Here is a 27,374-nt window from a genome sequence, read left to right as displayed (position 1 = left end):
CCAGGGCCGCGTGGGGACAGTGGCCACCGTGGGAAGCTCAGGGCCTGGGCTGGGGACCCTCGGTGGGCCGTGCCGCCTGCCCTGCTCACGGCTGCCCGGCTGAGCACAGCACCCATGGACCCTGAGGGTTAGGGCGCATCTCTGGGGCCCCACGGATTGCTGGTGTCTCAGTCACCCCACCGTTGTCCAAACTGTCACTGCCCTGAGGGACAAGGGGACTCCTCTGGGCACACTGTAGGACATGCATGCTGGGGTTTGGGGCCGACAGTGCATGGCTCACCCTTGGCTCTGTGACCCTGCTCACAGCCCTTCCCCTAGTACCAGGAGGCTCTGTGGGGTCAGCAGGGGACAGGGATGGGGACAGAGCCAGTGCTTGTCTGGTGCTCCCAGAAGGACCCCCTTGACCGGCACCGGACTCAGCCCTGGGGCCCCACAGCTGGCTCGGGCTGGGCTGTCCCCAGATGATGTCCCCCGTCCACCATGGGGTCGGGCCACTCACAGCTATGCCTGGGTTTGGGGGCAGGGCCAAGGCGGCCTTTCCCGGCTGCTGCGGGGTGCCCAGGCCGGCCAGGCTGCCCGTCTTCTCTTGCTTCCGCCACTTGGCACGCTGGTTCTGGAACCAGATCTGTGGTCAGGAGAGGGTGGGGATGTGTGAGAGCGGGGTCTCCGTCCTGCACCCCTCCAAGTGCGTCCTGGCACTGTCAGGGCACAGTGCAGGGAGCTGAGGGTGCAGCAAAGGGGCTGCCCAGCCTTCAGGGGCTTGGCTGGGGACCCTGTGCGTGGTGATGGGGGTGCCAGCAGCTCTGAGCTCCTCTAGCCACCGTCGCCACCTGCAAAAGTGAGTCCTGTGTTTTGGGCTTGTGCAATTTCCAGTGGGGAAAATTTGATTTTTATATGAAATCTTCTAAGAATCAAAATCTGGTGCAGACCAAATCAAAACCATCTGCGGCTGTCTTCTCCCGGCAGCCACCCGTTGGCAGCTTCCGCAGCCTCTTGGCGTCCATGGCTGGGCATGGGCAGCTCCCTCCCTGTGCTCCTGGGTGCCCTGTGGCCCCTGGCACACGGCTGTTTGGGCTGGATGATTCTGGGGCGGGTGTTCGATTCTGGTTTACGGCAGACGCCGGTGCTGAGCCCAAGCCGATGCCTGACTGCACGGGGGGAAGGGGAGAGGCCAAGAGAGATGCCCCCGCCAGCGCAGAAAGGGAGGGGCAGAGCGGGGCTAGCTGGGGCCCCAGTTTGGGGTTTGCAAGTTATTTAAAAAGATGGAGAGGGCCGGGGATACAGATCAGTGGTTCTGGCGCCTGCCTTGCAAGCGCAAGGTTCTGAGTTCATATCCCGGTACCAAAAACAAAAAAAAAAAAGAGGGAGAGTGATGCGGAAGGCTGTGTTAGAGAGACTGCTAACAGGACAGCAGCTGGGTATGGTAGGATTTGCAAGCCAGCCCAGTGCGTGCAAAATCGAAATCGAGGCTGAGTGGAGAGGGCAGGGTGCATCGGGGCGGTGACCTGGGGCTTCTGGATCCGGACCAGGGATGCAGCATGGACACCTGGGGTGAGGACAATCACACAGGTGATCAGGCTGCTGGCAGAAGCCATGCTTGGCCTTGGACCTGCGCTGCCCCAGGGGCACATGCGCGTCCAGATCGGGGTCAGCTGTTGGCACCTGCAGGGTGCACCTGGCCTCCATGTGGTTTTGAGTGACCTGTGACCTAAGAACGGTTTTCATGGTTTTAAATGATTGGGCATAAGATCAAAATAAGAATAATATTTTACAACACCCCAAAAATCCAAGTCTCAGTGTTCATAAGGCTTTCTGGGAACACCACCGAGCTCCTTTGTTTCCTTTGGCCTCAGCAGGGTCAGACGGTGGCTCTGACAGTGGCCCTGTGCCCACCGAGCTCTCATCAGTGCCACTCAGGCCTGCACGGAACAAGTCTGTGGCTCTGGTGTGGACTGTCAGGACCTACAAGAGGCTCAAAAAATACAGTGGCTGTTTAGATTAGTAGATTATTACAGTAAAAGACCTTGCCATTGATCCCCTTCAAAAGACTCCCCCTCGCTTCAAACTCACTCATCCCATCATCCTTGGGTAAGTGTCTTCATCATCATCCCAGTGTCCTTAGGAGGTGTGATAAAAAAATGTGGGAATGCTGCTACTGAGCACTATCCAATGGAAAGGCAGCTCTTAAAAACATGACACTGCGTCCTCGTCTACCTTATTCATCAGATCTGGCATTGCAAGGCTTCTGGCTCTTCCCCAAAGTCAAAATGACCACAAAAGGTGAATGTCTTGAATCAATTCAGAACATCGAGGCAGCCAGGACAGTGTAACTAAAGACACTCAGGAAAGGGGACTCCAGAGCTGCTGTAGAAGGCAGCGTGAACAGTGGGATGGGTGTGTTTAAAGCGAGGGGAAGGATTTTGAGAGGGATTAATGGTAGTGTGTATTTTACTGTAATAAACATTTTATTTATTTATTATTTAAAACTGTTTATTCTTTTCATGTAATTGCACATCATCTTTTTCGATCACAGCTTGTGTCATGGGAAGGGGCCTGCAAGCCACAGGGAGCAGGGCTCAGACACAGAGCTAGGTGGTCGATACCCGGTGCCTGCCTCCTCTGTGTCTACCCAAGGAGGGACGCGGCTAAGCGTGACGACGACCTCCCTACTGGGGAGATGGGCCTTGGCCAGGGCGGCCATGCCGGGAGACCAAGCCAGTGAGGGTTTCCTGGGGCCCTGGTGGGGGAGGGCGGCCGTACCTGCACCCGGGCCTCTGGCAGGTTGATCCTGGCAGCCAGCTGGCTGCGGACATGGATGTCGGGGTAGTGGGTGAACTGGAAGATCTTCTCCAGCTCCTGCAGCTGCTCCGGTGTGAATGTGGTGCGGGCCCTGCGCCGGACCCTCCTCTCTGCTGCAGGGGAGAGGTCCAGTGGTCAGGTTGGGCTGGGGCCACCCTCGCCCCTGCCCAGCGTCTCTCTGGGAGGAAGCTGAGTCCACTCTCTAGAACATCCTATCTTGTGCTCTGTGCTGCCTGATGGCTCACGACTCCATGTCTATGGCAGGAGACCCAGCAGCAGCCTGCAGGCCAAGTCTGCCCCATCTGCTTTTAAATAAAGTTTTGTTAGAACACAGCCTCATCAGTTATGTGCTGTCTCTGCTGCGTTTGCACAATAGCAGCAGCGCTGTCACTGCAAGGCAGCCTGTGTGGCCATAAAGACTGAAAATAATCACCACCGGCTCCTTACTGAGAAGTACGGCAGCCCTGGTCTGCAGAATGAGGGCTCTGCTGCAGATTGGACCTGTTCAGCATCTCCTGTCCCAATCTGGCATCTCCTGTTCCCTTCCAGCATCTCCTGCTCCTGCCTGGCCAACTCCTGGCTCTGTGCATCCTCAGTTTCATTCAGAGACCACAGCACTGTGGGCCTCAGTTCAAAGCGCATATTGAGGGCCAGGGATTTAGCTGAGTGGTTCTGCTGCCTGCTTCGCAGGCGCAGAGTCCCAAGTTTGATCCCTGGTACCAAAAAAAACCCCCACAAAAAACAAAAATAAAGTGGATATTAGGACCCCTTAAGCTTTCCCTCTCATCGCAGTCTCTCTCGACTGGTTGTGGTGGGCTTTCAGTTTGCCATTTAGCTCTGTGTTCCACTGACAGAGGTCGAGGATCTCCTAGGCAGGGCTGGGAGGCCCAAGGCCTGGGGTCATGGTGCCCAGTGTGGAAACTGGCCTCAGCCTGGATCGCAGCCCCTGTCACCCTCCTGTGTACCATGCCCTGCCCCTGCAAGGCGGGGGCAGACTCCAGGCAGGGCTGGAAGGAAAGAGTGGGCAGAGAGCACATCCTGGGGCAGTGGGCTAGGGAGAGGCCAGTGGCCAGTTGAGGCTCCAAGTTCCAAACCCTAATACCTGTGGTATGGCCCTCTGGACTTGCAAACAGAAATTCAGGCCCAAGACGGCTTCCGACCCCACCACGGGGCCTCCTCCGGGTCACACCACAGGCCAGGCTGTCTCTGTGGCCTCCAGCCTGCACGCCTGGCCTGCTAACGCGGGCACGCACACCCTCTCTGGGCGCACTGTGCGGGTGTCACACGCTGGCTCTTCTCTGACAACCCTGGGTCTGGGACCTCTGCTCTCGCCTGCAATTCCAAATAGTCATGGCCCGTGCTTCGTGTCAAAAACTCCCACGACCTACACCTCTAGAAGAGATTAACCCTCGTGGCTCAAGTAGCAATATGATTTGACAAATGGATGCAACTCATGTCCCCTCATTTAAAAGAACACAATTTGTTCACGTTTCTATTGAAACCTATTCTCATATGGTTCATGCTACTTGCCATGCTAAAAAAAAGCTGTTATGTTCAACAACACTGTTTGTCTGCCTTTACTGCCATGGGGGTCCCAAAAAGCATAAGACAAATAATAGACCTTCATATGTTGATAAAGTTACTCAACAATTTTATCATACCTACCATATAAAACACATTACAAATATACCTTATAACCTCCCCCAAGCAAACAATAATAAAAAACACACACCAAAGTTTAGAAAATCAGTTACTTAAAGAAACAAAATAATTGAAATACCCCCCAAACAAAATTAAATTTAACAACTTTTGTTTTAAATTTTTTAAACCCTGCTGCTGGCTCTACCTTGCAGCCAGCCGTGCTTCCTTGACAACAAAATGTGTCCCCCACTAAGGCTAGGCCTCAGATACTCTAAAAAAATACAGACCAGTACTTGACATGGTCCTTCCCCCTTAATAACGTTAGACTGCGGTTTTTGTTATGTCTTAACAAACGATAAAAAAACCATGCCGTACCTGCCATCCCAAAACATAGGCCTACAAATCAAACTAAATCCCCAAACAACACAACACAAGGCCCCCTGCTAAAAGCCATACAAAAGCTAAATCTAAACCACTCCCCTCACAACCCAAGGCCCTCAGATGCACGTCAACAAAAATCAGCTCAGCGGCACCGTCCATGCTCACCACCAAAACCAAAGTGCCAACCAACTCCCAAACATCAGCCAAAACAGTCATCTGACCCAATCATAAAATAAATCAATCTAAAAAATATTGTTAATTTCCAAAACAGTGGTTAGGTCCATAGCCCTAACCCATTCGTTCAAACTGCTCATTTTATAAACAAAAACTACTACTAATAACTAAAAATTCCAACAACACATTAACCTTAAATTACAAACTCAACCTAGTATAAAAAATAAAAATTCACCAACATCTACAAAGACGCCAACCTCAGTTCTCTTTAACACAGCTAATCCATCTTCTAAAAACAAAAAACGAGATGCCAGAGCCTGCAACATTGATTTTGCCCAAAACGTGCTACAAGCAGTGCGGGCTACAAAAAGTTAAATCCCTCAATTGACTTACTTTAAAAAACAAGTCTAACTAAAAGTTCATAACTCACAAAAATATCTCAGAAACACTACGCCAGCACACAGGTTAATACCACCTCACCGCTAATGGCTATGGCCAAAACCAAATAACAACCTGCAAGGCTATGGGGCTAATACAAGATGACAACCATAGCTAAAGTCAGAATAAATCACACCCAAATTCCATTCCCACAATTAATACCTTCATAACTTAAAGAACAACACTTTAATGACAACCATATATTTTATCTCTTCCTTCTAATTTAAAAATAACTCTTCTCTTTAAAGCCTTGCCTACATTAGTTTCCATAAAAATTTCACGTGCTACACATTTATACACATACTTCACCTTTTACCCTAAGTAATAAATAAGAAAGTCCGATGGAAGGGATGGGCCAGTGCCTTTGGCCCAAGGAGCTTTGGCCGTCGCAGTTCACCCTTTTCTTTAACTCTGCCTTAAGTTTTTCTCCAACCTTGAGTCACACACCAAACACTCACTATAAAAGTCTCTGGCAGCCCTGGGCTCAGCCCCCAGGACGAACTGGACCTGTGCCCTTGGGATCTCAGAACGGAAGAACAAGTGGGTGCAGCTGGAGCTCCGGCTGGAGCAGGATGCTGGAGGAGGACTGAGGATGGGCTTGGTCCCAGACCTGGGGCTTCCGGTTGCGACTCCTGACTTCCGGGGTCAAAGTCGAGGCTCCAAGGGCTGTGGAGATGGCACAGATGGCTGCCCAGGCCTCCTCACAGGTCCCCCGTGACCCCCCTGCAGCTCCTGACTTTTCCCCTTCCTGTGGCCAAATGCGCTCCCAGAGAGCAGTCGGGAGTCTGGGCACATCCTGTCCCTGGGGCAGCTCCCACGCATGAGTGCTCGGGATGCAGCCACCAGCCTGCCCCTCCCGGCAGTGGGCAGGGCCGGCGCCCGGGAAGCTTACCACATTCGCTCTGGACAGTGACTGGGAGGCTCAGGTGTGGAACTCCCGAGGGACAGAGAGGACGCTGTCACCGGGAGCCTGCAGGACACCCGGGAGAGTCACAGCCGCCCAGAAGGAGGGGGAGAGGTGAGGCCACTGCAAGCCATGGATCAGTGTGGACGCTGGGGAAAGGTGGCGAAGAGAACGGCCCAGCCGCAGGAGAGACCCGCTGGCCTCCTTCCTCTGCAGCCTGTGATGGGTCCTGCTGTCATCGCAGAGCAGCAAACTCCCCAAGCTGGGGGCTGGCAACCTGGGGGCTGGTCCAGCTCCACAAGTGGGCCACATGCGACCCCTTCTGTGGCCCCAGGGTCCCCCTGTAGGGCGGGGGGAGAGGGGTGGGTGATCGCGTGGCCCGGGCCAGCCTGCCCTCAGGCTCTCCGTCTGCCTCCTCCCCGCAGGCAGAGTGGCTCGGGGCCTGGCGGAGACTTGCCCGGGGACTTTGCTGGGGAGTGAACCAGGCCTGCCGCCTGCCGCTGGGCAGACCTGGTGTCTGCGGTCTGCCTGGGCTTCTCCTCCTAGCCCCCACAGGCCCACTCTGGTCTTGACCCATTTTTACCCCTGGAGCATGGGGCTCGCTTTGCTGACTCAGCAGTGGTTTGGGGTGGTGGACGGGGCACTTCAGGCTGCTCCCGCCTGCACGTGGCTTGCGACCTCTGCACGTGGGGTCCAGCCTGTCTCTTCTCGCCTCCCTTTCCCTCCTCAAGTTCATGCTGCTTTTAACATTTTATTTTTTAAAAAAGCAGTGCTGGGCCGGGGATGTAGCTCAGTGGTTCCGGCGCCTGCCTCACAAGTGCAAGGTCCTGAGTTCGATCTCCAGTACCAAAAAAAAAAAAAAATAAAAAAGCAGTGTTTGTTCTATGTTTAGTGCCTGTTGTGTCTGGAGACTAGAGCTGAAGCCAGTCCGAGAGGACGGAGTCACTTCCGCCACACCAGCGAGCACCCAGATGTCAGAGGCACCGAGGACCGAGGCTCAGGCCACGCTCCACAGCATTCACTCATTGTTCATTCATTCACCTGCATCTTAGGTGAGCACGGCATGCAGTGCTGTTCTGCAGGAAGTGGCTGAAAGCAGAGCTGTTCTCAGGGGCACAGCGGCAGATGGGACTGCTGCATGTAGCTGAGTCTCCTGAACACAGACCTGGGAACAGAGGATGCCAGGGGTGTGCAGGGTGCAGAGCCAGAATATGGAGAACTAGACTGTGGAGAACAGAGGACTAGAAAGAGGAGGCAGGTACGGCACTAACAAGCCAGTGCCTCCGTGCCCCAGGAGTGCAGGACTCAGGATGGACTCCTTGATGAGGTGATTATTTTGAACCTTGCCATTGTGTGAGTGGGAAGCAGTTGTTAGGGTATCTGTGGCTGTCCCCACTCCAGAAGGAGGCGGGTGAGGATCTGAACCCTGCCCGCCTGCAGCTCCTGGAAAGGGGCTACAATGTCAAGGAAAGGGAGCTCTGGACTGTCACAGCCAGCTGGGAAAGTGGCTCCAGTAATGTGTCCCCAGGATCAGGTTTTGTTCCTGAGAGACAGCCATGGTGGCGGTGGCAGTGATGGTGATGGTGACTGATGCCGATGACAGGGGCCTGTGATTCACCTGGTGGAGAGGCGGAGGCTGGCCCCATGCCCCAGCCTGTGGAACTTGAGAGCAAGTGCCTTTCCCTAGATCCACTGAGCTACGGGGCATCCTCAGTAGATGCTGCTGTCCTCATCCAGCCTCCCTGCACAGCCTGCTCCAGAGAAACACGGAAGTAATGGCAGGGAGAGGGATCAGAGCATGACCATGCCAGTGGAGCAGGCCCCGGTGCACCACCTGAGAGCCCCGAGAAGGCCACGTGCATTGGGAGAGACAGGCCGTACCCAGGTCAGGAAACGAGGTTAGGTGAGGCGCAGTGTGGGGTGCAGTTGCCCCTGTGCAGCCTCACTGTCCACTATGTCCTCAGTCTCAGCGCCGTACCCCATGGCCACGTGCGCAGCACAGCCACGGGACACTTGCCACCACGCTCCGTGGAGCAGCGCCGCCGCAGGGCTGGAAAGTCCTGTCCTGCTCTCACTTGGATGTCCCTCCATGCCAGCGTCCTGCAGACCCCAAGTCTCCCCAGAGGAGGGCCTCCAATGGGCACAGGGCTGACTTTGGTGGCCTTGGGGGCCAGGGGGCAGGGTTCCTGTGCCACTCAACTCAGCACGTGCAGATGGCGTCCAGGAGTCACCCTGACCATGACCATCGGGCAGACAGGGGAAGAGCAGTGTCCCAGGGGATGAAGGTGAGCCCTTCGGATCCCTGCCGCCCGAGGAGGGGCTGACAGGGGCAGGAAGGTGACGCAGCGTCACAGAGAAGCCGTCACAGAGAGGCAGAGCAGCATGTCGGCCGGGAACAGAGAGAGGAGACTGCGGGGCTGGAGGACCTCACTGGACGCAGGGCAGAGAACCGAGCTCATGGATGGGGCTGCCCAGGCCCTGTGCTGGCGTCTCTGGGTGCTCTGGGCCTCCGCTCAGAGACGACAGGAGAGATAGAGCCTTGTCTTCCCAAGAGGCTGGGTGGCCCTGCACAGAGCAGGGACTGAGAGAAAACCCTTGGGCTCCCTCCCAGGCCGGGCAGCTCCCTACAGCTCCAGGGGAAGCCCAGGTCCCATGTCGGCTGGCCAGGGGCTCCAGGCAGCAGGAGAGGGCATGGAGACGGCAGCACCTGCCACTGCGATTCAAGGCGGACTTCGAGTCGCACTCCAGCAGTGCACAAGAGGACGAGTTAGCAGAACCTAATTAAGTCCGTGCCAGTTAGCACATCGATCATAATAAGAATTACACAATTTACACAGGTCATTAGGCCGCCTAATTACACGCTGAGGCTCCCCTGCAGGCTCCCTCAGATGGCGCCTTTTCTGCAGTCTGCTAACTGGCCTGGCAGGGCGCTAGGGCCCAGGGCTTGCTGAGTGGCCCTGCACTAAATGGGCCTGCCCGGCCCTCCTTGCCTGCTGGGTCACCTCCTGAGGCATGAAGGAGGGGTGTGGCCCCTCTCTGGGGCCCTGGCTTCCTGGGGCTCCCTCCCGGGGCAGGGCAGGAGGTGGCTCCCAGCGTGGCCTCAGTTTGAGGCTCCTCCCTGTCTCCCCTTCAGGCGCAGTATGCCCTTCCCCGCTCATCCCTGCGACTCCCCGCCTGGTCAGGTCTGATCCCAGGGTTCCACGGCCTCTCCTTCTCCCCCTGCTCCCCGAGTCCTTGTCCTCACTGGTCCTCTGACCCCTACTCATCTGTCAAGGCTCAGATCACTCACACGTCCCCTCCTCTCCAAGGCCTGCTGTGAAATTCCTAGTGGAAACACAATGGGTTTTATTTTTTCTGAAAGAAGTCAGAGGCTAAATCCCAGCTTGCAGCAAACCAGCCTCCATATTTGTAAAACAAAACTAAACAAAGCCCACGCTCAGTCTTTCTCATACTTATTTGTGTGCTGATTACTGGAGAGTAACATGGTCTAGTTAGTTACATTTTCTCTTCCCCTTTCATTAGCTATACTTTCTATTTTTCTGTAATAAGTACTGATTTTTATGTAAAATAAACAACAGAAAAAAACCAGCAGTGCAGTGTGGAAAGAGAGAAACAGCTGGGAAAAGACCCAGAGCCCAGGCTGGGTGGGGGCTGCTGCCCAGGACAGGTCTGGGGCAGCAGCATGCGGGTTGGCATCTGTCTCGCACAATGAGTGTGCAGGACTTCAACAGCTGTGCACACACGTGCCCACACTTCCTGCTCTTTCACTTGTATCTTTTTCTTTTCTTTCTTCCTTTCTTTCTAGACAAAGCACTGTCCCCTTTGATCAAAGGAAACCTTATGGAACCCAACGAAAACCAAAGGGCAGCAGAGTCCTTCACGCTGGTCTGCAGGGCCCAGGGTGGTGCTGATTTGTGTCGGGGGGAGGCCCAGGCCCTGTCAGCCATGGGCTCTGAGCCTGCTGGTGCATGAGAACAAGGGCCAAAGTTCCAGGCCTGGCACGCTCGACCTTCAGTCTGCCGTGTCTCCCTCTCTCCTGTGACTCTGCTCGGCGACCTTAGAGTCCAGGCGTGGTGTGGTGCTGTTTCTGCAGGACCGCCCCTCCCTGTTCCTCCTGCTGCTGCTGCAGCAGCCTGCCCCTCTCCAGTGCCACACCCTCTGCAGCCCTCCTGACGGCTTCACGCAGAGCTCATGTTTCCTCCCCTGCATCTAAAGTGCCTCATCAGGTCTTAGCTTGTGACTGGTGTCAGGACTGGTGGCTTCCCAACGCAAGGTGCAGGTCTGGAGCACTCAAACATGAGGGGTGCACAAGTCTCCTCTGGCAGTGCAATCGTATTTCCACAGTTCTAACTTTCCTTCTCGCAGAGTTGTGTGTGTGTGTGCATGATATGTGTATGTGTGTATATATGTGTATGTGTGCATATGTGTATGTGTGCATGTGCGCATATGTGTGTGTGCATGTGCACCAAGCCTGCCCCCACTCCCTACAGCTGAGGAACACACAGACGACACCAGCTGTGTAGCAAGGGGATGTTTGAGGGTGTGACACAGGAAGTGTCACAGAACTGGAATCTGTCCAGTGGAGGAATCCATATTCAGTCACCTGTCCTGCCGGGAGCGCGGGGGAGTTTCCTGGTTCTCTCTGCTAAAGCTTTGAATGGCAAGGATGAGGAGTCCTGAAAGTAGGCTTATCCAGAGTCACAGGGCCTTAGTGAATTCCAAGCACAGAAATAAGTCACTGGGTTGCACCTCTTGAAAAGAACGGAACCTGAAGGGAGGGATGTTAGAGAATCCACAAACCCATCTCAGTCTCCATGGGTTGTGAGCCAGGAATCAGGGATGGTGTGGAGAGGGAAAAACAGTGGCACGAAGGTGCCATTAGCTTGCGTCACTGAGGCTGCACTCTGAGGGTCGGGGATGTGAGAGGGCCTTCCGGAGGAGGAGCAGCCAGTCACAGTCTGCAGGCTGAGCAAGGGGAAGAGGGTGTTCTGCAGACCTGGGGCAGGGGAGATGTTCGAGCCAGAATGCTGGAAAGGGACAACCCACAGTGGGCCTCATTGGCTACAGGCTTTGTTTCTGTTTCATATTTCACAGGAGGGTGAACAATGATCAATATTGTTGACAGCTCTTTGATTCCACTGACAATGACTGTCTCAGGTTAGCTGAGCTGGGAGGAAAACACGCTGCCTTAGAAGTGGCTGCAGTTGTGATGGAAGCCCTGCACCCAGGATCCCTGCTGCTTCCTGCCACCTGTTCCCTTCCAACAGCAAAGTGATGGGCTGTGACTTCTGGGACAGGTCCTGAAAGGACCCTCTCCCTCTTGGATCACTCACTCTGAAGCCGTCTGCCCGGTGGAGGCCTCTGCCTAGGGCTGGTACCACAGACCTGCCACGTGCACCAGCCCATCTCATGAAGGACAGGCCTGGCGTCCTTCACAAGAGGAAGGGGGAGCCTTGCTGCACACAGCCGAAGGGAGGGAGGTGGAGATCAGAGTCAAGGCCAGAGCCTGCTGGAACCGGCCCACCTGCGCTGCACACGCCCAGTGCCCGGGGCGCAGGAGGAGGCTTGCTCTGTGGTGACCGTGGCCAGCCACGGAGGGGAGGGGGAGGGGAGGGCACAGTGTGGGTGTGGAAAGAAGAGGTCCGCAGCCAGGGCAGCTCCGTGTGTCCGCTAGGGCAGCAGGGGCAGGAGGGGTGGCCAGCTGGGGACGCGAGTTGGCCACTCCAGCCTGCTGCTGTTTTAAATAGAGTTTTATTGGAACATGGGCCGCCTTGTGCTTCACACCCTGTCTGCTTTTCAGTTGAATGGCAGAGGCTGCCTGGCCCCCAAAGCTGAGAGTTGCCCCCAGGCCTTAGCTGGCTGCTGCTACAGGGTATTCTTCAAATGCAGTGATTCCACCGGGGCTGTGGCTCCCAGACACAATGGGCAGGCATCAGCACAGCCCTGAGGCCCACCTGAGTCTGCTGCAGTGGCCAGTCCCCCCGGTGGTGTCAGCCATGTCACCTCCCTGCCTGGCCCAGGCCAGTGCCTGCAGCTACTCACAGAGCAGGCGGGAGCTGGGGCCCCACGCCTGCAGAGGCCCCCCCTGTCTGTCTTCTCCCCTGTCCCCTGAGCTGTGCAGTGGGAGAGGCCCAGATCAGCTCTTTCCAGGGTTGGGGAAAGGTCCCCAAGATGGGAAGGAACCCAGTGGTCTTCCAGGGACCCCTCATAGCCTGCCGGCTGGCCCTCAGGCTCCGTCTCTGAGCCTGGCCTCCTCAGAGTGGGACCTGAACTCCAGGTCAGAACCACTCAGGGCCCTTAGAATGCAGAGTCCTGGACCCGCCCGAGAGCTAAGTCGGATTCCGGCGGAGCCTGGGAAGCCCCATTTCCACCGCCACCCCAGTGATCTGGACAGCAGCTGTCCATGAGGCCCACAAGTCATTGAAACATAGGAGTCGCCTCCCCTCTCCAGCACGGAGGAGGTGCTGCTCTTCCTGTTTGGGTCCTGTGAGAGGGGACTGGGCTGGCTGAAGGGAATCAGCGGGGAGCACTGTTCGGCCAGGCTGGGGTTCCCTATGGGCCTTCTGCCTCGCCCTGCTTTGGGGCTCAGGGCTCCCCCAGTGTCCAGTAGGATGGGTTCTGCTGACCGTGTTGCCCTGCTGAGTGGATGGAAGGGGCTGCTGGAGGGAACAGGCTGGGTCCCCCTTCACATGACCAAGTCTGAGTGCGTCACCTGGAAACCCAGACCCCGCCAGACCAGGGGGTTACGAGAGGCGAGCCTGAGCCTCTATCCCTGAGCTTTGATGCCCACCTCTCTTCCCGGCCCACGCCTGCTGGGCCTGGACGCCAGGCAGTGGTCGGCGCGGTCAGAGCCACTCACCCTGGGGCTGTTCCTGCGGGGGCTCCAGCCCAGTCTTGTCACACTGGCCCGAGGGCCTCCGGAGGATGGACTCAATGGAGAAGGACAGGCCCAGCTTCTCGGGGGCCCCAAGGCACCCTGTACTCTTCTCCATGCCCAGGGGAGCCAGGCTGAGGGCTCACTGGCCGGCCGAGGGGCTGGGGCTCTGTGCCCAGGGTGATGGGTGGCGGGGCAGAGGCGGGGCTGGGAGCCTCCTGCTGGCCTGTCCGGGCACGACGCTGCGTCTGCAGGGACTTCATGGACGTGGCAGCTCCCCGGGACTGGCTGGCAGCTATATCCCAGGTCCACAGCCCAGGCTCTCACCAGCCTGGTATCAAAGGCTGAGCCACAGAGGAGCGGAGCTCAGCACGGCAGAGCAGCTTCCTGGACGAGGCCGGGCCCCTGACGCTGCCCAGGGATGAAGGGCAGAGAGAAGTGGCCGCAGGCTGGAGGCAGCGGAGCTCTGCCCCCTGCCCCCCCCTCCTGGGGCCTGGCCACCGAGGAGTGAGTCTGGCTGGGGGGTCTTCCAGGGCGGCTGGCACCTGTCCTGCTGCTTCCTCAGCGCCGGCCGTGCCTGTTGGTGTCTGCTGGCCGCGGTCCTGGGTTGTGTCCCGGGTGGGGCGGTGGCTGCCCTCCTGATCTCCGAAGTCTCCTCTCTCTGCACCCGGCCTGGCCGCTTTCCCGCCCCAGGGTCCTGCTGCTTTGCTCTGGTCGTCTCAGGGCTCCGGGGTGCCCAGGGACCCTTCCTCCCTCGTGGCCCCTGTGTCTTGAGCCATGGCCGCGGCTGGCTTCACATTACTGTGTAACCATGGAGGGCAGTAACCACTGATAAGGGAGGAGCCTCCCCCTCGGGCAGCACAGGCAGTGGCTGGGTGGGTGCTGGGGTCTGGGCTGGCGCCAGAGCCTGGGGAGGACATGTCAGTGACACTCCCGGAGCCTCACGGACGTCAGGCAGCAGGACCTGTGGCACGTGTGGGGACACTGAGACAAGGACTCAGAGGAGGGGGGGACTGGAAGGCACGGCTGGACTCAAACCCACCAGGAGCTGGCACAGCAGGGGTGAGCTTGCATGACGGCTGCCCTGGCTGGAGAGGTGGGGAGGCTTCCAGGCGCTCAGGGGCCTCTGCTCCCTGAGGCGCCATGCCCCATGTGGTTCCAGGATGGGGCGTGGGAGTTCAGGTCAGGAGCAGGAGGTGGGTGGGGCTCTGCTCACCCTGCCTGGTGCAGGAGGGGACAGTGGTGCTGTCCTCTGCCTGGAGGAGAAGGCTCCAGGATGGTGACCACACGGTCAGGGCCGGAGTCCCAGGCTCTGGGGCTGGAGGGTGCTGGCGGGCAGGAAGGCTCTGCGGGGTCCTTTGGGTGGGTGAGTGTCAGGAGTAAGGGCAGGGCCAGGCGTGGGGGCAAATGCCTGTAGTCCCAGCACCCTGGAAGGCTGAGGCAGGAAGACTGCAAGTTGAAACCCAGCCTGGGCAACCTAGGATTTAGTGAAATGCTGGCCCAAAATAAAAAATAAATAAAAAGCATGTGGGGAGATAACTCAGTGCAAAGGTGCTGGGAGCAATCCCCAGCAGGAGACAGAGAGAGAGAGAGAGAGAGAGAGAGAGGGAGGGAGAGAGAACTGACTTCCGGGTGGGAGTGGCAGGACCGAGGCTGAGGATGCCTTTCCATGAAGGTGCTGGCCCGGCTCAGGGCTGTCTGTCTGCCTCACAGTCAAGCGGTGGCCCAAGGCCACATGGCTGGCCAGCAGGACGGCCACCCCACGCCCACTCTGCCACCCTCCCCGTTTGCAGATGCACAGCCGAGGGCTGGAAAGGGGCTGGCAGGGTGCGTCTGCCGCTGGCTTCCTTGCTGTGGCCCTGACTGGCACCCAGCCCCGAGGAGGCTCAGGCCGCGCTGCTCCCTGGCTGTGTCCTCCACATCTCCGGACCCAGGCCTGTGTCAGTCACAGATGTTTCCTGAGCATCCACTGCGTGCTGGACACGAGGGCTGTGGGGAAGGAGGCTGGCCCTGCCCTACAGAGGGATGCACGGGGGAGTGGCAGGGAAGAAGTTGCAGGGCCTCGCGGGCATTGGAGGGGAGGAGTGCTGGCGTCAGACTCAAGGTGCAGTAGCTGCCGGCTGTAAGGCCAGGGCGGGCGTGAGGGTGCAGGAAGTGCTATGACCCTGCTGATGCCCCTGCTGCACGGGCCTGTGACCCTGCTGTCCATTCACCCTGCCGGCACTGCCTGTCTTTAGTCATGAAGGCCGTGGAGCACAGTTTCTAAGCAAATGACTGCAGCCTCCTCGCTGTGCCTTTGTCGTCTCCCCAGCTGCGCCCTCGCTGAGCTCGGCCTCAGAGCCCACGCGTGTCACCACTTGGGGAACCCCTCTGACCTCCGTGTTGATTGGCGGGGAGCAATAGACCATGAGGCTGCCCAGGTCAGGAGAGCTTTGAAGAGGAGGATTGAGGACGGACGGTGCTGCAGTCCCCATGCACCCTCCCTGGGCTGTGTCACGAGGTCCACTCCCACACATGCGCAGACAGCAGCGGCGACAGGACATGGTGGCCTGCGTCCCCATGGGGCAGTGAGACCCAAATGCGAGGGACATCACCACAGCGAAGGACACCGCGCACGGCCGCTCAGAAGGCTGCTCTCTCTGCAAGCACACTCCCCATCGTCCTGCCGCTACCGCAGCAGCTCGAGTCCTCTTTCCTAAGGGTCTCAGTTGTGCTGTCTATCGGCTGCCTCAACATCCTCAATCGATTCAAAATGTTTCCCTTTCATGGCCATTTTGACTTTGGGGAAGAGCCAGAAGTCTTGCAGTGTCAGATCTGGTGAATAAGGTGGACGAGGACATAGTGTCCTGCTTTTTACAAGCTGCCTTTCCGTTGGCTGGCACTCAGCAACAGCATTCACCACATTTTTGGTCACTCCTCATAAAGACACAAAAGAGGACTCCAGATCAGCTCAGAAAGTGGCTGGGGGATTCATGGAAATGTGTCTTTTACTGTGATAAATCAAAAAAAAATTAAACACATATCATAGTTTTCCATCAAACCCTGTAAAATTCTGAGGCTTTGATGGTTTGCCAGGGCCCGCGGCTGGTCAGCGGACAGTGGGGCTCCCTCTGCACCCTGTGACCCAGAGGCGGGCTTCGAACAGTGTTGAGGAGTAGCTGCAGGGCAGAGCGCAGGAGGGAGAGAGGGGGCTGGGACTTGAGCCCACCAGGGGCCTGCTGCTGGTTCCACGGGTGTCCGGGCTCCCTCGGAGCAGATGCAGCAGGGCGGCTCTCATGGAGCGCATGCAGGAGCCCACGGGCTCCGTTGGTGACCAAGTCCCTCCTGCTCCATCACAGACTCACTGGTCTCACAATCACAGGGCTGTTGGTCGCTTCTTCCGGCTGAGCCTACGCTGCTCCCCCTCAATTCGGGCATTTAGGAGAAATCGCTCAAGTTCAAGTCAGCAAGGTCAGGCCTTCCAGGCTGGCTCCCGAGGCTTTGTCTGCTCTGCCAGGGAGCTGGTGGCAGACAGGTGCTTGGCTTTTGGGTTGGGGTCCAGCCGGGACGTGGGGCCCAGGGGGTTTGTGCACAAGGCTGGGGAGGCAGGAACACCTCCCTCCCCTCTGCCACCCCAGTGTGCTGGTTACTGATCCGCTGTGGTACTGAGGACTGAGCCCAGGGCCTTCACACACCTTTGGTCCTTGCTAGAGTTTTTTATTTAGAGACGGGGTCTTGATCAGTTGCTAAGTTGACCAAGCCAGGCTTGAACTTGCCATCCTCCTGCCTGGCCTCCAAGCACAGGGATTACAGGCATGCACCTCCATATTAGGCTGAAAGTTTATTTTTAAATTGAAAAATATAAATTACAAGTATTTATGGTGTACTGTGGGATGTTTTGAAATACGTATACATCTTGGGGTGGCTAAACTGAGCTAATTAACATATTTAGGACCTCTTGTACCTTCAGGAATGCAGCACCTTGTTACTAACCACTGTCGCGTGTGGCTCCGTAGATCTCCTGAGCTTTTCTTCTGTTGGGCTGGAAACCGCTGTCCTCTGCACCCCCCCAGGGACCCAGCATTTCACTCTCTGCTTCTGTGAGCTGGGTGCTTCCAGTTCGCTCCGCAGTGAGAGCGTGTGGCTTGGTGTCTTCCTTGGTCTGCTCGGTTTGCTCGATGCTGCTGTTGGTAGACCGGCACTTGGGCTGATCTCACCTGGCCATCAGGAGTTTGGCAGCACCCTGAGCGTTGGTGTCACTGGTAGGCTTGTCCCTTGATGCTGCAGCTGCTATAGCTCCAGACCTCACACACACCTTTCCAGCTCCCTCTCTTTGTCTGGGGAAAACCTCTCCCAGGGGCCTGTGCAGACCCTGTTGATGTGTTGTGTGCCCAGGTCACATGTGGAGAGCAGGACCTCACAGCATGGCCAGCTGTCGGCCTCACTGCTGGGCCGGCAGAGCCAGCTTCCTTGGTCATGCTTCACCCGCCGGGTGGACACCAGGCGCAGTCGCTGTTTGGTGAACAGCCAAGGCCCCCCCAGGATGTGTGGCAGACAGCGGCTTGTGGTGGGAAGAAGGTGGCCGAGCAGGCAGGTGTCTGTGTGCTGGAGTGGCAGGTGCCTGGTTGCTGCCCTCAGCCTCAGGGGAGCCAGGGTCCCTGTCACAGCTCAGGCCCACGAGGTCTCATCCCGAGTGGTGGGCAGGCCCTGGGCTCCCGAGCAGGTGGGGCCACACCCTGGACCGGGACAGAACCGCGCAGAGCCCTCTCAGTGCATCTGGCTGGACAGAGCCACTCGTGTCCCTACCTCAGGGTGCGTGGGGCCTGTGCTGCCCCAGGCTGAGTGCAGTGGGTGAATCCCCCACTGCACCAGTGGGTGGCTCTTAGCCTGCAGAGCTCAGGGCCCCTGAACTGCTCCAAGCGGAGCTGTGTCCGCAGGTCACAGAAGCCCTGGGCATGGGTGTGAGGCCATGGCCTGGGGAGCTTTCCAGGCAGCGGCATTTGGCTGGCGCCCACTCTGTGTCCACCCTGCTGAATGAGACCAGCAAGGTGCCTGCCCCAGTGTCGTCACCGATCACAGGATGAGGCTGAGCACAGCAGACGAGGGGTGAAATGCAGCAGGTTGCAGGGCGTGGCAAGGTCCGGCTGGGCCTGGTCACACCGAGCCTCTCCTGTCCTCCGTGCTGAGGGAGGAGTCTCAGCTGTCCCCGTAGCCTGGCCTTGGCGATGGCCACAGGAAGTCGTGTTTGTCTCTCAGAGGATGGGCGCACAGAGCTCTTCAGTTGGCGGAAGTTGCTTGTCTGAGGACCCTGGAAACGCCGGAAGCCTCCCACTTTCTCACCCTCACCCCTGACCGATGGGGCTGTGACACCCTAAGCCAGCTCTGGTAGAGCACTTCGATTTGGGTTAATGCAGATTTTGTCCCCATGTCCCTTGGGTTGATGGAGAGTGTGTGAGCCGACTGTGGTGGTGCATGCCTGATCCCTGCATTGTGGGAGGCTGAGGCAGGAGGAGTTTGAGAGCCCGCTGGAAACCTAGCCAAGCCCTGGGCTCCATCTCCAGGACGCCGGGGTGGGGAGGGCGAGAAAGTGAAAGCCAAAATGAAGCAAGCGAGCACAGACGCCAGCCACCCTGGGGCCGTGCCAGGTGGGAGGTGTCGGGTGCAGCTGGGGCAGTGACGGCGCCCGGCACAGTGCGTGGCCCAGGCAGTGCCGTGGGGGGTGGCGGGTGGGCAGCAGCGATGTGTGGCGGAGTCAGGAGGCACAGGGGTCAGGGCAGAGGGTGCTCTTACTGCGCTGGGGTTGTTGCCAGAGCTGGCTCTGTCGCACTTCTGCATTGGCAGGACCCTGCGGGCAGCCCCGGGATGCTCTGGCCAAGGCCTTCCCTGGAGCGGGCGCAGGGCAGGCTCTGCAGTGAGCAAGGAGGCTGCTGGCTGGGGAGGTCCCTTGACCCCAGTAGGTGTGGAGCGGTGAGGGCCTCCGGGAAGGGCTGGCTGGGTGGGTGGCATGTCCCTCGAGTCCCGGGAGAATACTCCTGGCTCCCAGGACCCCAGGAGGACTCAGGCACAGCCCCATGCCTGGCCACTGCTGCCTAGGACAGGCTTGGGGTCCAGTCTCCAGGGTGAGATGTCTGCGGTCCAGGTGACAGAGGCTTTCTGATCAGTGCCCCCAGCTTCCTGTGCCCCATCTCTGCAGGCGGGGCTCACTGAGAGGCAGCTCTGGCCCTGTGCCCTGGCTGCGGCTCGTCACTCTCTGCCCACTCGCAGCGACAGAGCCCGGGCCATGCGAGGGTCAGCCCTGGGACGTGAGGGACAATGTCCCCACCATGCCGCCCTCTGTGTTGCTGAGGAGATTGAAGCCACTGCTGCGGCTCTACCCAGCCCGACCCCATCGGAGGGGCGGGCCCAGGTGTCAGTCATGTTTAATTTCTAGTTCTGATTTTTACACTTAAATTGATGGTGAGGGACACACAACGCTGACGCCTGTACCCGTCAATGGGCTCATGCGATGCTGATTCCTGCGTCCACCACGCAGCGTCGTCTGGCTGAACATAGACATCTCCTCAGTGACAGTCGTTTTCAAGGCCACGGCACTCAGCACCCCCCTGGTGGCTTCCTTGGGTGACACAGCCCCGCACCGTGCTGCACACCTGACTGTCCTGCCTCGGGCCTTGATGTGCCCATCAGCCGGCTCTCCCCGCCCTCTCTCTGGCTCTGGTCACTGCCGCTCCCCGGAGCCTGTGGGGGAGCGGGGTGTTGTTCCTCCCGCCAGTCAGAGCCCGCAGCGCCGGCCTGCTGTGCCCGGCTCCTTCACGCGACTCTGCGACCTCTGCCACCACCTGCGTGGGTGCCATGGTGGCATTGCCCTCGGCTGCGGCTGAAGGGTCTTCTGCGGTTTCTTTGTCTCTCATCGCTGACGGATGCCCTCGTGGCTCCCGTTTCCTGCTCTTGTGAGCAGTGCTGCCTAGGATGCAGGCGCAGAGGTCACGAGGACCTGAGGCTCCCTCTGAACAGTCGGAGGCCTCTGCCGGAGGGGGGTGGCTTCCTGTCTGTGGTTCACCTCAGTGGCCAAGCTCCACAGAAATCCAGCCCGTGGGTGTTGGCCCTCTGCTGCTCTGTGCAGGTCTGTGTTTATTTCACACAGTGTCGCGGGCGGGGCCGGGGCAGGCAGCAGGTGTCCTGCTGTGGACCCCTCGAGGTCACTTGGGTCAGAGGCAGAGCTCGGTGCCAGGGAGGCTCAGGAGCAACCTCCATTCCCGCGGACCTCACCTGGCGGCTCGAAGTCAGCTCTGGCATCCCTGGAGCACGTGAGCCTGGACCCTCCATAAACGGGTCCTGCAGAGTAGAAGTCCTCCAGACACAGCCAGCAGCAGCAGCTTGTTGACTGCTGTAGGGGAGTGGCCCCAAGAGGGTGGAGACCGGAAGCTCCAGAATCTGCCCTTGGCAGGCCAAGGGGGCCCCAACACAGCCGAGGTTCAGCCAGGCGAGGCCTGAGGCCTGGCTGGGTGTGGCCCGCATGGGGCTCGGTGGGAGTCTACACTGCAGGAGCCAGCCAGCCGGAGGCTGTGAGCCAGGCCCAAGGGCAGGAAGGTGGAGCTCCAGGGGCCAGGAGGGAGGGGCAGGGAGGGCCCTCAGAGGCGGGCAGTGCAGAGCTGCCCACAGTGGGGTGGGCGATCTCCCTTCCTCACCCTACTGATCCCAGCGTTGGTTCTCCCAGAACTAAGGCCTTGCCAGTGGCCTGGCCGCCTCAGTTGGTCGAGTTGACATAAGATCAGCCACTGCTCGTGTGGTCGCTTCTGACGTGTGCCGTTGGCCACACTTGCTGATGCTGGAGCAGGGAGAGAGGCTCTCCTGGGGCTGTGCCAGCCAGGAGGAGGACACCTGGGCCATGCTGGGCCCCTACCCAGAGTGCATGCAGGCAATTCCAAATCCTGTGGGGAGCCCCTTCAGACAAGGAAAACTGGGCGGCATTAGCTGGGCTGCTGAGCTGTGGATGTGGTTCCCTGCAGAAGGATCGCGTGCAGGAGGCTTCTTTGAGGGAATGGTGCCTGCAAGAGCTGCAGCTGTTGAGGTGACCAGGGACAGCAGTTCAGTCCCTGGGGCCACCACCCTCGGAGGGGATTAGTTTCATCTCTCAGGGCGTTCCCAGCCCCACCAGAGCAGGCTGTCCTGAGGGGAGCTGGCTCTCCTGCTTCCTTGTGTGCCTTGCGATTCCTCCCCCCCCCCCCACAGCCTCCTGGGCTGGGAGGCCACCCACCATGAATCCATAAATTTTACATCTGAAATGGACTCAAGTGAACCTTTTCTTTATAAAGCATGCAGTGTTCTGTGTTTTGTTATAGCAACGCACAGTGGACTAAGATGTTGGATAAAATACTCTATTCACATGAAATATCCAGTTAGCACATTTCAACATGCAGCCAATGTAAAACCATAAAGGAGGTGTTTTGATTCTCTTCTCCCACTGAGTTTGAAGCCTGACATGCAGCTCACATTCACAACACATCTCTAAGAACTCACACTCGCCGCGCTTCCTTGTTCACCCTCCAGGTTGCTCTCGCCTCCAGCACCACCTGGGAGACTTTGTGTGAACCTGGGCAGATTATCCCGCTGTGTAGGAGGCAGCCTCTATTTCCCCTAAGTGAGAGGCCTGCTGGTGTGCTTGACGTCCCGATCAAACCCTCTTCTGGTTCTCCTCTCCACAGTCAGGAGTCTGGGCCCCTCAGGCTGATATTTTGTATGAGCAGCCCTGGGTGTTCAGCACATTCATCCCACGCTGTTGACCTTTTTATACATACCACTTGTGCGAGCATTTGTCAGGAACAATTTCAGAATTACAATAGCTGCGGCTGATGCTGGCCTTTGCCTCAGTGGCAAGGAACTAATTACGAGGAGAGAAACCAATTATGGCCTTGATGTTAATCCCCAACTGCCACAGGTGCTGACCCGGAGCCTGCACTCTGCACAGCGTGGGCAGGACTGTGGCAGGAGAGTCCGGAAGAACCAAGGTTGATTCAGCCACAGCTCAGGGGCTGTGCTTCGGCCCCCGGCCCTGCGGCGGGCGTCTTAGGATGTGAGGGATTTTGGAGTGAGCTGAGTGCATTATGCCCTGCGGTGGGAACAGAATGTTGGGAGTCTTCTAAGCAGACCACATGGACTCTGTCCTGAACTGGGAATAGCCTCACTACTGTGAAAACATGGCTCAGGCTGCACCGCTCTGTCCCCTGATGGTCATTTTTGGCAGATGTCCTCCAACATCGAGTTGGCTTTTATTCAGCAACCAAGAATTGCGTCCCCTCTTTTAGTCACTTAGGGCTACGTTTTCCTACTGAGCCGTTCTGAGGACTCAGCAGGAGGCTGTATTTGCTCAGTACTAGGTGTCTCACTGGCACTGTATTAGGAGGTTTCTAAGTCACGTGGGAGGACAATAACATGTGCTTTGAAAAGCGTTTAAGCTAGAATTATGACGGCTCAGCCTGGTGAGCTACCGCCTTGCTTCCTAGTGTGGGAGGAGATCCACAGCTGGTTCCACAGGCATCCCAGAGGTTCCCACAGGTACCCTCAAGGTTCCCAGTGGTAGTGCCTCAGACGTTTAACAAGTGTTTTCACAGACATTTCCACAAGTCTTCTCACGAGCATTCCCACAGATATTTCTACAGGCGTTCTCAGGGTATTTCCACACACGATTACGCAAGTTTTTCCCGAAGATGTTCTCACAAGTATCTCACAGATAATTTCATAGGCATTCTCACAGGGGTTCCCACAGATATTCCAAAAGGCATCCCATAGATATTCTCACAGGTATTCCCACAGCTATCTGACAGGCATTTCCACAAGTATCCCATCGTCATTCCAACAAGTATCCCACCGGCATTCCCACCGGCATTCCCACCGGCTTTCCCACAGGCTTTCCCACAGGCTTTCCCACAGGCTTTCCCACAGGCTGTCCCACAAGTGTCCCCACAGTATTCCTTCGCCCTGGCTTTGTGCAGAGCTGGTCCACTTGACTGACCGATGCACGCAGATCTTCCCGTGGCTGGGGACAGGGAAGTCTGTGACACAGGCCCCTCACTGCTGTCCACTATGGCTTCCGAGTGCTTGCTCTCTGCGTTTGTTCCCTAGGTCACCTCAGAGCTGCCTTAGGCGGGGTTGGGATCTCGGTGAGGCAGGCATAAGGCTCCCTTTAGGAGCACCCGGGCTGAATTATCCTCCAACTCTGAGTGGAGGGAAGCCCACCCTGCAGCTGACCTTTCTCATCTCTGGACGCTCTCGTCATTCTGGCACTTGAAGGTGGCTGTTTCTGTCCCCTCCTCCCCATGGCTCTCAGGAAGCTATGTTGGCCTTTGGAGGTGCTGGCTTTTCCTTCCTTTAGGTGCGAGCACAGCAAGTGTACTCATAATGGCTGCTAAGGCTCCAGACATCAGACTCAAATTCCAGGGAGAAGGAAAAAAGGACCAATCAAGAGGATTTCCAGAGGGAACCCCACCCAGTGACTTTCTCTTTCATCCTCTTGAAACCCAGTTAGCTGAAAGCCTGGCTGGGCGTGCCTTTGCCCTGCGCACATTGCTGCCCTGAGTGAAATGGTGTTCCACGGGGACCAAGAGGACCCACGAATGAATACTGGATGTACAGCTGTGTAGTCGGGAGCCGCAGCAAGCAGGTCCCTTGGGCACTGGGGAGGAGCGAGGGGCACCTCCGTCATGAGTGACATGGAGCACAGGGGCCCTCGGCGCCGTGGGCCCAGGACCGTGGCATAGTGCTGACGGACACAGGGGGTGACCTTCTGCGGGGAGGCCTGCACCCCGGCAGCACCCTCTCCTCCAGCCCGAGTCCTTTCTCCGCGGGGGCTGGGCTCACTGGAGACGGGCACAGCTCTTCCTGAGCGCCTGCCTCAGTTTCCCCTGCAGTGTGGGCCCTGTGCTGTGGCTGTCACCGCGCTGGCCGGGCTGTGGGAGGAGCCCGTGGGCACTGTGCTGTCCGGGCATCCCAGGGCATCTGTCTCCAGCTGCCCCGCGGGCTCCAGGCACCCTCCGCCATCTCCCTGGTGACCGTTGCTGTGACTGTCTGGGGATCAGCGCTGGGCTCTTCTTAACCTGCGGCTCCTGGGGGCTGCCCGCCCGCAGTGCCTCCCCTAGGGAGCCTGGAGGTGGGGATGCTGGGCAGGCGTCTGTCCACCTGGCCACGCATCCGGATGCAGGTGGCTCTTGGGTGCGCCCGGGGTGGGGTGGCAGGGGCCTCCGTGACAGGGCGTGGGGTGCTCCGCCCTCCCCTCCGAGGTGGCTTAGCTGGCTCCTGCCCGCTGGCTCCCTGGCCGTGTCCGGGTGTCCGTCGCTTGCACTCGTGCCTCGTGCTCCTGCCTCCCTCTCCCTGTCTTCCCCCTTCTCTTGCTTGCTGTGGTCTAACAAGTGCCCCTTACCTGTCCAGGTCACCCACGTTTCTGTCTCGTGGGCCATGGAGCCCAGGGCCAGCGCCGGCATGATCAGGCCTCGTGGTAGCGCTGTCCTGTCAGAATGGGAACTGCATGTTTTTCGGGGATGGACAGGCGCTGCACCGGTCTCCCCCGGAGGACTTTCCTGTTGGGACGGCGCTGTGGAGCCGGGACCAGGAACGTGGGTGCTCTTCGCAGAGTGCTCTGTCAGTTCCCCTCAGGCCTCTCTCGCTGCTTTGATATTTGAATTGCTCCATTTGGAGGTGATGACTTCCGATGCTCACCGATTTCCGCCTTCCAGTTACTGAGAGCCCAAGCCTTCCGAGCCGCTAATGAGTGCACGCTTTGAGCACTTACCACGTCGGGTTCTTCCCGCGTAAAGGTGGGTTATCTTGTTGCAGCTCTGCATGGGGCTATGTCATTGTGCAATGTAATGGGAAACCGAGGCATAGAGCAGCTAGGCCCCTCCCTCACTCGTGGCTGTGCACAGACGAAGGGGTGCAGAAACTGAGCTCTGCGGCTGGCCCGTGCAAGTGCCCAAGGCCCAGAGAGGGCCGAGCGGCGCCACCCTGCGGCCCGCCGGTGTGTGCGTGATTTCAGGGTCTGGGAGGGAAGCAGCTGCAGAGGCCGCTCCCGGGTAGGCAGAGCCCGAGCCGCGGGCTTGAAGAGCCAGGGCAGCCTGGACCAAGGCCTTGGCGCAGAGAAAGCCAGGCGTGACCACGTGACAGGTGGGTGACAGAGGCTGGACGCTCCCTGTCTTTGCCAGAGCCCGAGGTGGCAGAGGGGCCGGTGCAGCCTCCGGCCTGGCCAGGAGAGGGCGCGCGTGACCCGCTTCTCCGCCCGGACCTGCCGCACCTGAGTCTCCTCGCGGAGCTGTGCCAGGACCCACAGCCCTGGGACTCTTGAGGGACTGGGCTTTGTTTCTCACAGATTCGGAGGCCTGGAAGCCCAGACCGTGCCTGGCACCTGGCCAGGCCCTGGATGAGGAGCATCGTGGCGAGGGTGAGGGCGGGGTCCTCCACGGCAGCAGCGGAGTGGAGCAGAGTTGCTCCCTCCCCACCAGACAGCAGCCTCGGCCCTCATCCTCCAGAACAGCGTCCCCCAGTGCCTGCTCTGCCAAGAGGACTTAGCTGGCACTGCCAGGCTCGTCCTAGTGTGCGTGCTCCTCCTCCTCCTCCTGCTGCCTTTCTTTATAAGCCCCTCCTCCCCCTCCCATTCCGCCTCCTCCTCCTCCTCCTCCTCCTCCTCTTCCTCCTCCCTCCCTCTCCAGCTCCCTGGGGACAGAACGTGTGCAGCCTTGTGCCTGGTGACAGCTGTTTCCATATTGAGAAGCTGAGAAGCGTTTTGCTCCTGTCGTTCCCCTCCATGTTGGACATCCCTGACTCTGGGCTGTTTCTCAGCCTCCACTGGCCGGTGGCAGCCAGGATGGAGCCAGCTGGGTCTGGACGCTGGGACCAGAGCTCTGGGCAGGTGTTGGCCCCGGAGAAGGTCCCAAGACCACAGCCCTGTGTGTCCTGCAGGAGGCCCCTGCACGTGGCACTGAGCTGAAGAGGACCAGAGGGCTCTGGGCCAGGCAGTGGCTGGAGGAGCTGGTCCTGGCAGGGACATTTGGACTGCCTCACCCTCTTGTTGTGCATGCCCTCTCCTGCCCATGTGCAAACCTGTGTGCAAAGAGACTAAGGACCAGTGAGCAGATGCGACCCAGGCTGCGTGCAGCAGGGACTTGCAGGTGGTTCTGTGGATGCCACCTCTTCTTCTCAGGGTGTGAGAGGCTGCACGTTTACACGGGGAGGCCTGGAGTCGGGGTTGCAAGCGTCCTGCACCAACGCTGGGCAGGGAGCCTGTGCCTCCCTGGCTCCCGGGCTGCGTCCTGGCCGAGCTCCTGATGCTGCCCCAGGGCCTCAGGCAGCCGGGGCTGATGTCCTCAAGGCTGGCTGGGTTCCTTGGAAGTTCACCTATGGAGTTTAAATTCCATAATGCTCCTGCACCATGAAATATTCTGATTTTGCCAGCAGTTTAAGGGTGTGAGGAGCTGTCATGGCCAAGGCTGTGAGCCTCTGGCTGCGGAGCACGGATCTCATGGAACTGACTCACTGATGGGTGCGCTGTGGTACTGATGGCAGTCGGCCAGGCTCCGGGAAAAATCACAGACCCGGAGCCTCTTGTGCATCATCTCTGGGCATGGCCCCTACTGCCCTCTGTGAGGACTTGGCGAGCCAAGCCCGATGCTCAGTGCCTGGCAGTTTCTGGGGTTCAGGAGTGGTCGCACATGCTCAGCATGGGCAATAGTAGGTTCGGGTCTCTTCCCCCATCTCTCTCTCTCTCTCTCATTTTTTGAGCCAGGGTCTCCCTATGCAGCCCAGGCTGGCCTTGAGCTTTAAATGCTGCTCCAGCCTCGCCCTCGGGTGCTGGGTTTGCAGGAGTGTGCCACCATTCCTGGCTTTTGTTTTCTATTTAGCCAACACTGGAGAAGGCGGCCCTTGGTTCCCAGGCCGTGACCTCCAAACTTCACGTTTCTTGCTGAGGGTGGAGTCCAGGCCTACTGTGGAGGGAGGGCTGAGACTTCCCTTCCCACCTCTGCAGCCCCTGACCTCCTGAAGCCCTGCACTGCCCTACACCCTGCCTCCCGCACCCCCACCGCCTGCGGGACCTCCGCCTGGGACCCAGAGCCTCTGCCTTCCCCTCACTTGCTCCCGCAGTCCCTCCACTTGGTGGTTCATTTACTGCTCAATCTGTGATTAATTAAAACAATTTAAATC

The 27,374-nt window shown here is 58.4% G+C and overlaps 1 protein-coding gene and 1 long non-coding RNA gene across 3 annotated transcripts in view; one reads left to right on the top strand and one right to left on the bottom strand.

Moving 5' to 3' along the window:
* The window catches only part of Isx (intestine specific homeobox), a 22,914-nt gene extending 6,674 nt beyond the window's left edge, over window positions 1-16,240 (bottom strand). The window contains exons 1-3 of one of the 2 annotated variants that reach the window (XM_087192785.1): window positions 13,197-16,240; window positions 2,761-2,909; window positions 500-625 (exon numbers count right to left, since the gene is read on the bottom strand). In XM_087192785.1, the coding sequence (XP_087048911.1) occupies window positions 500-625; window positions 2,761-2,909; window positions 13,197-13,329 (408 nt within the window). In that variant the 5' untranslated portion in view covers window positions 13,330-16,240. Of the gene's footprint in view, window positions 1-499; window positions 626-2,760; window positions 2,913-13,196 lie in introns of both variants that reach the window. The other variant, XM_004845064.3, reaches the window with a different exon arrangement.
* On the top strand, window positions 13,601-27,374 carry LOC147823628 (uncharacterized). Its single transcript, XR_015443611.1, has 3 exons — window positions 13,601-13,718; window positions 24,612-24,997; window positions 25,546-27,374. It is a non-coding gene; the product is annotated as an uncharacterized LOC147823628 (long non-coding RNA).

The sequence above is a fragment of the Heterocephalus glaber genome, unplaced genomic scaffold (genome assembly GCF_053883595.1).
Source record: "Heterocephalus glaber isolate CG9 unplaced genomic scaffold, H.glaber_assembly_v1.0 deba00001572, whole genome shotgun sequence".
Lineage (NCBI taxonomy): Eukaryota > Metazoa > Chordata > Mammalia > Rodentia > Bathyergidae > Heterocephalus > Heterocephalus glaber.
This window is presented reverse-complemented; position numbering and strand designations above follow the sequence as displayed.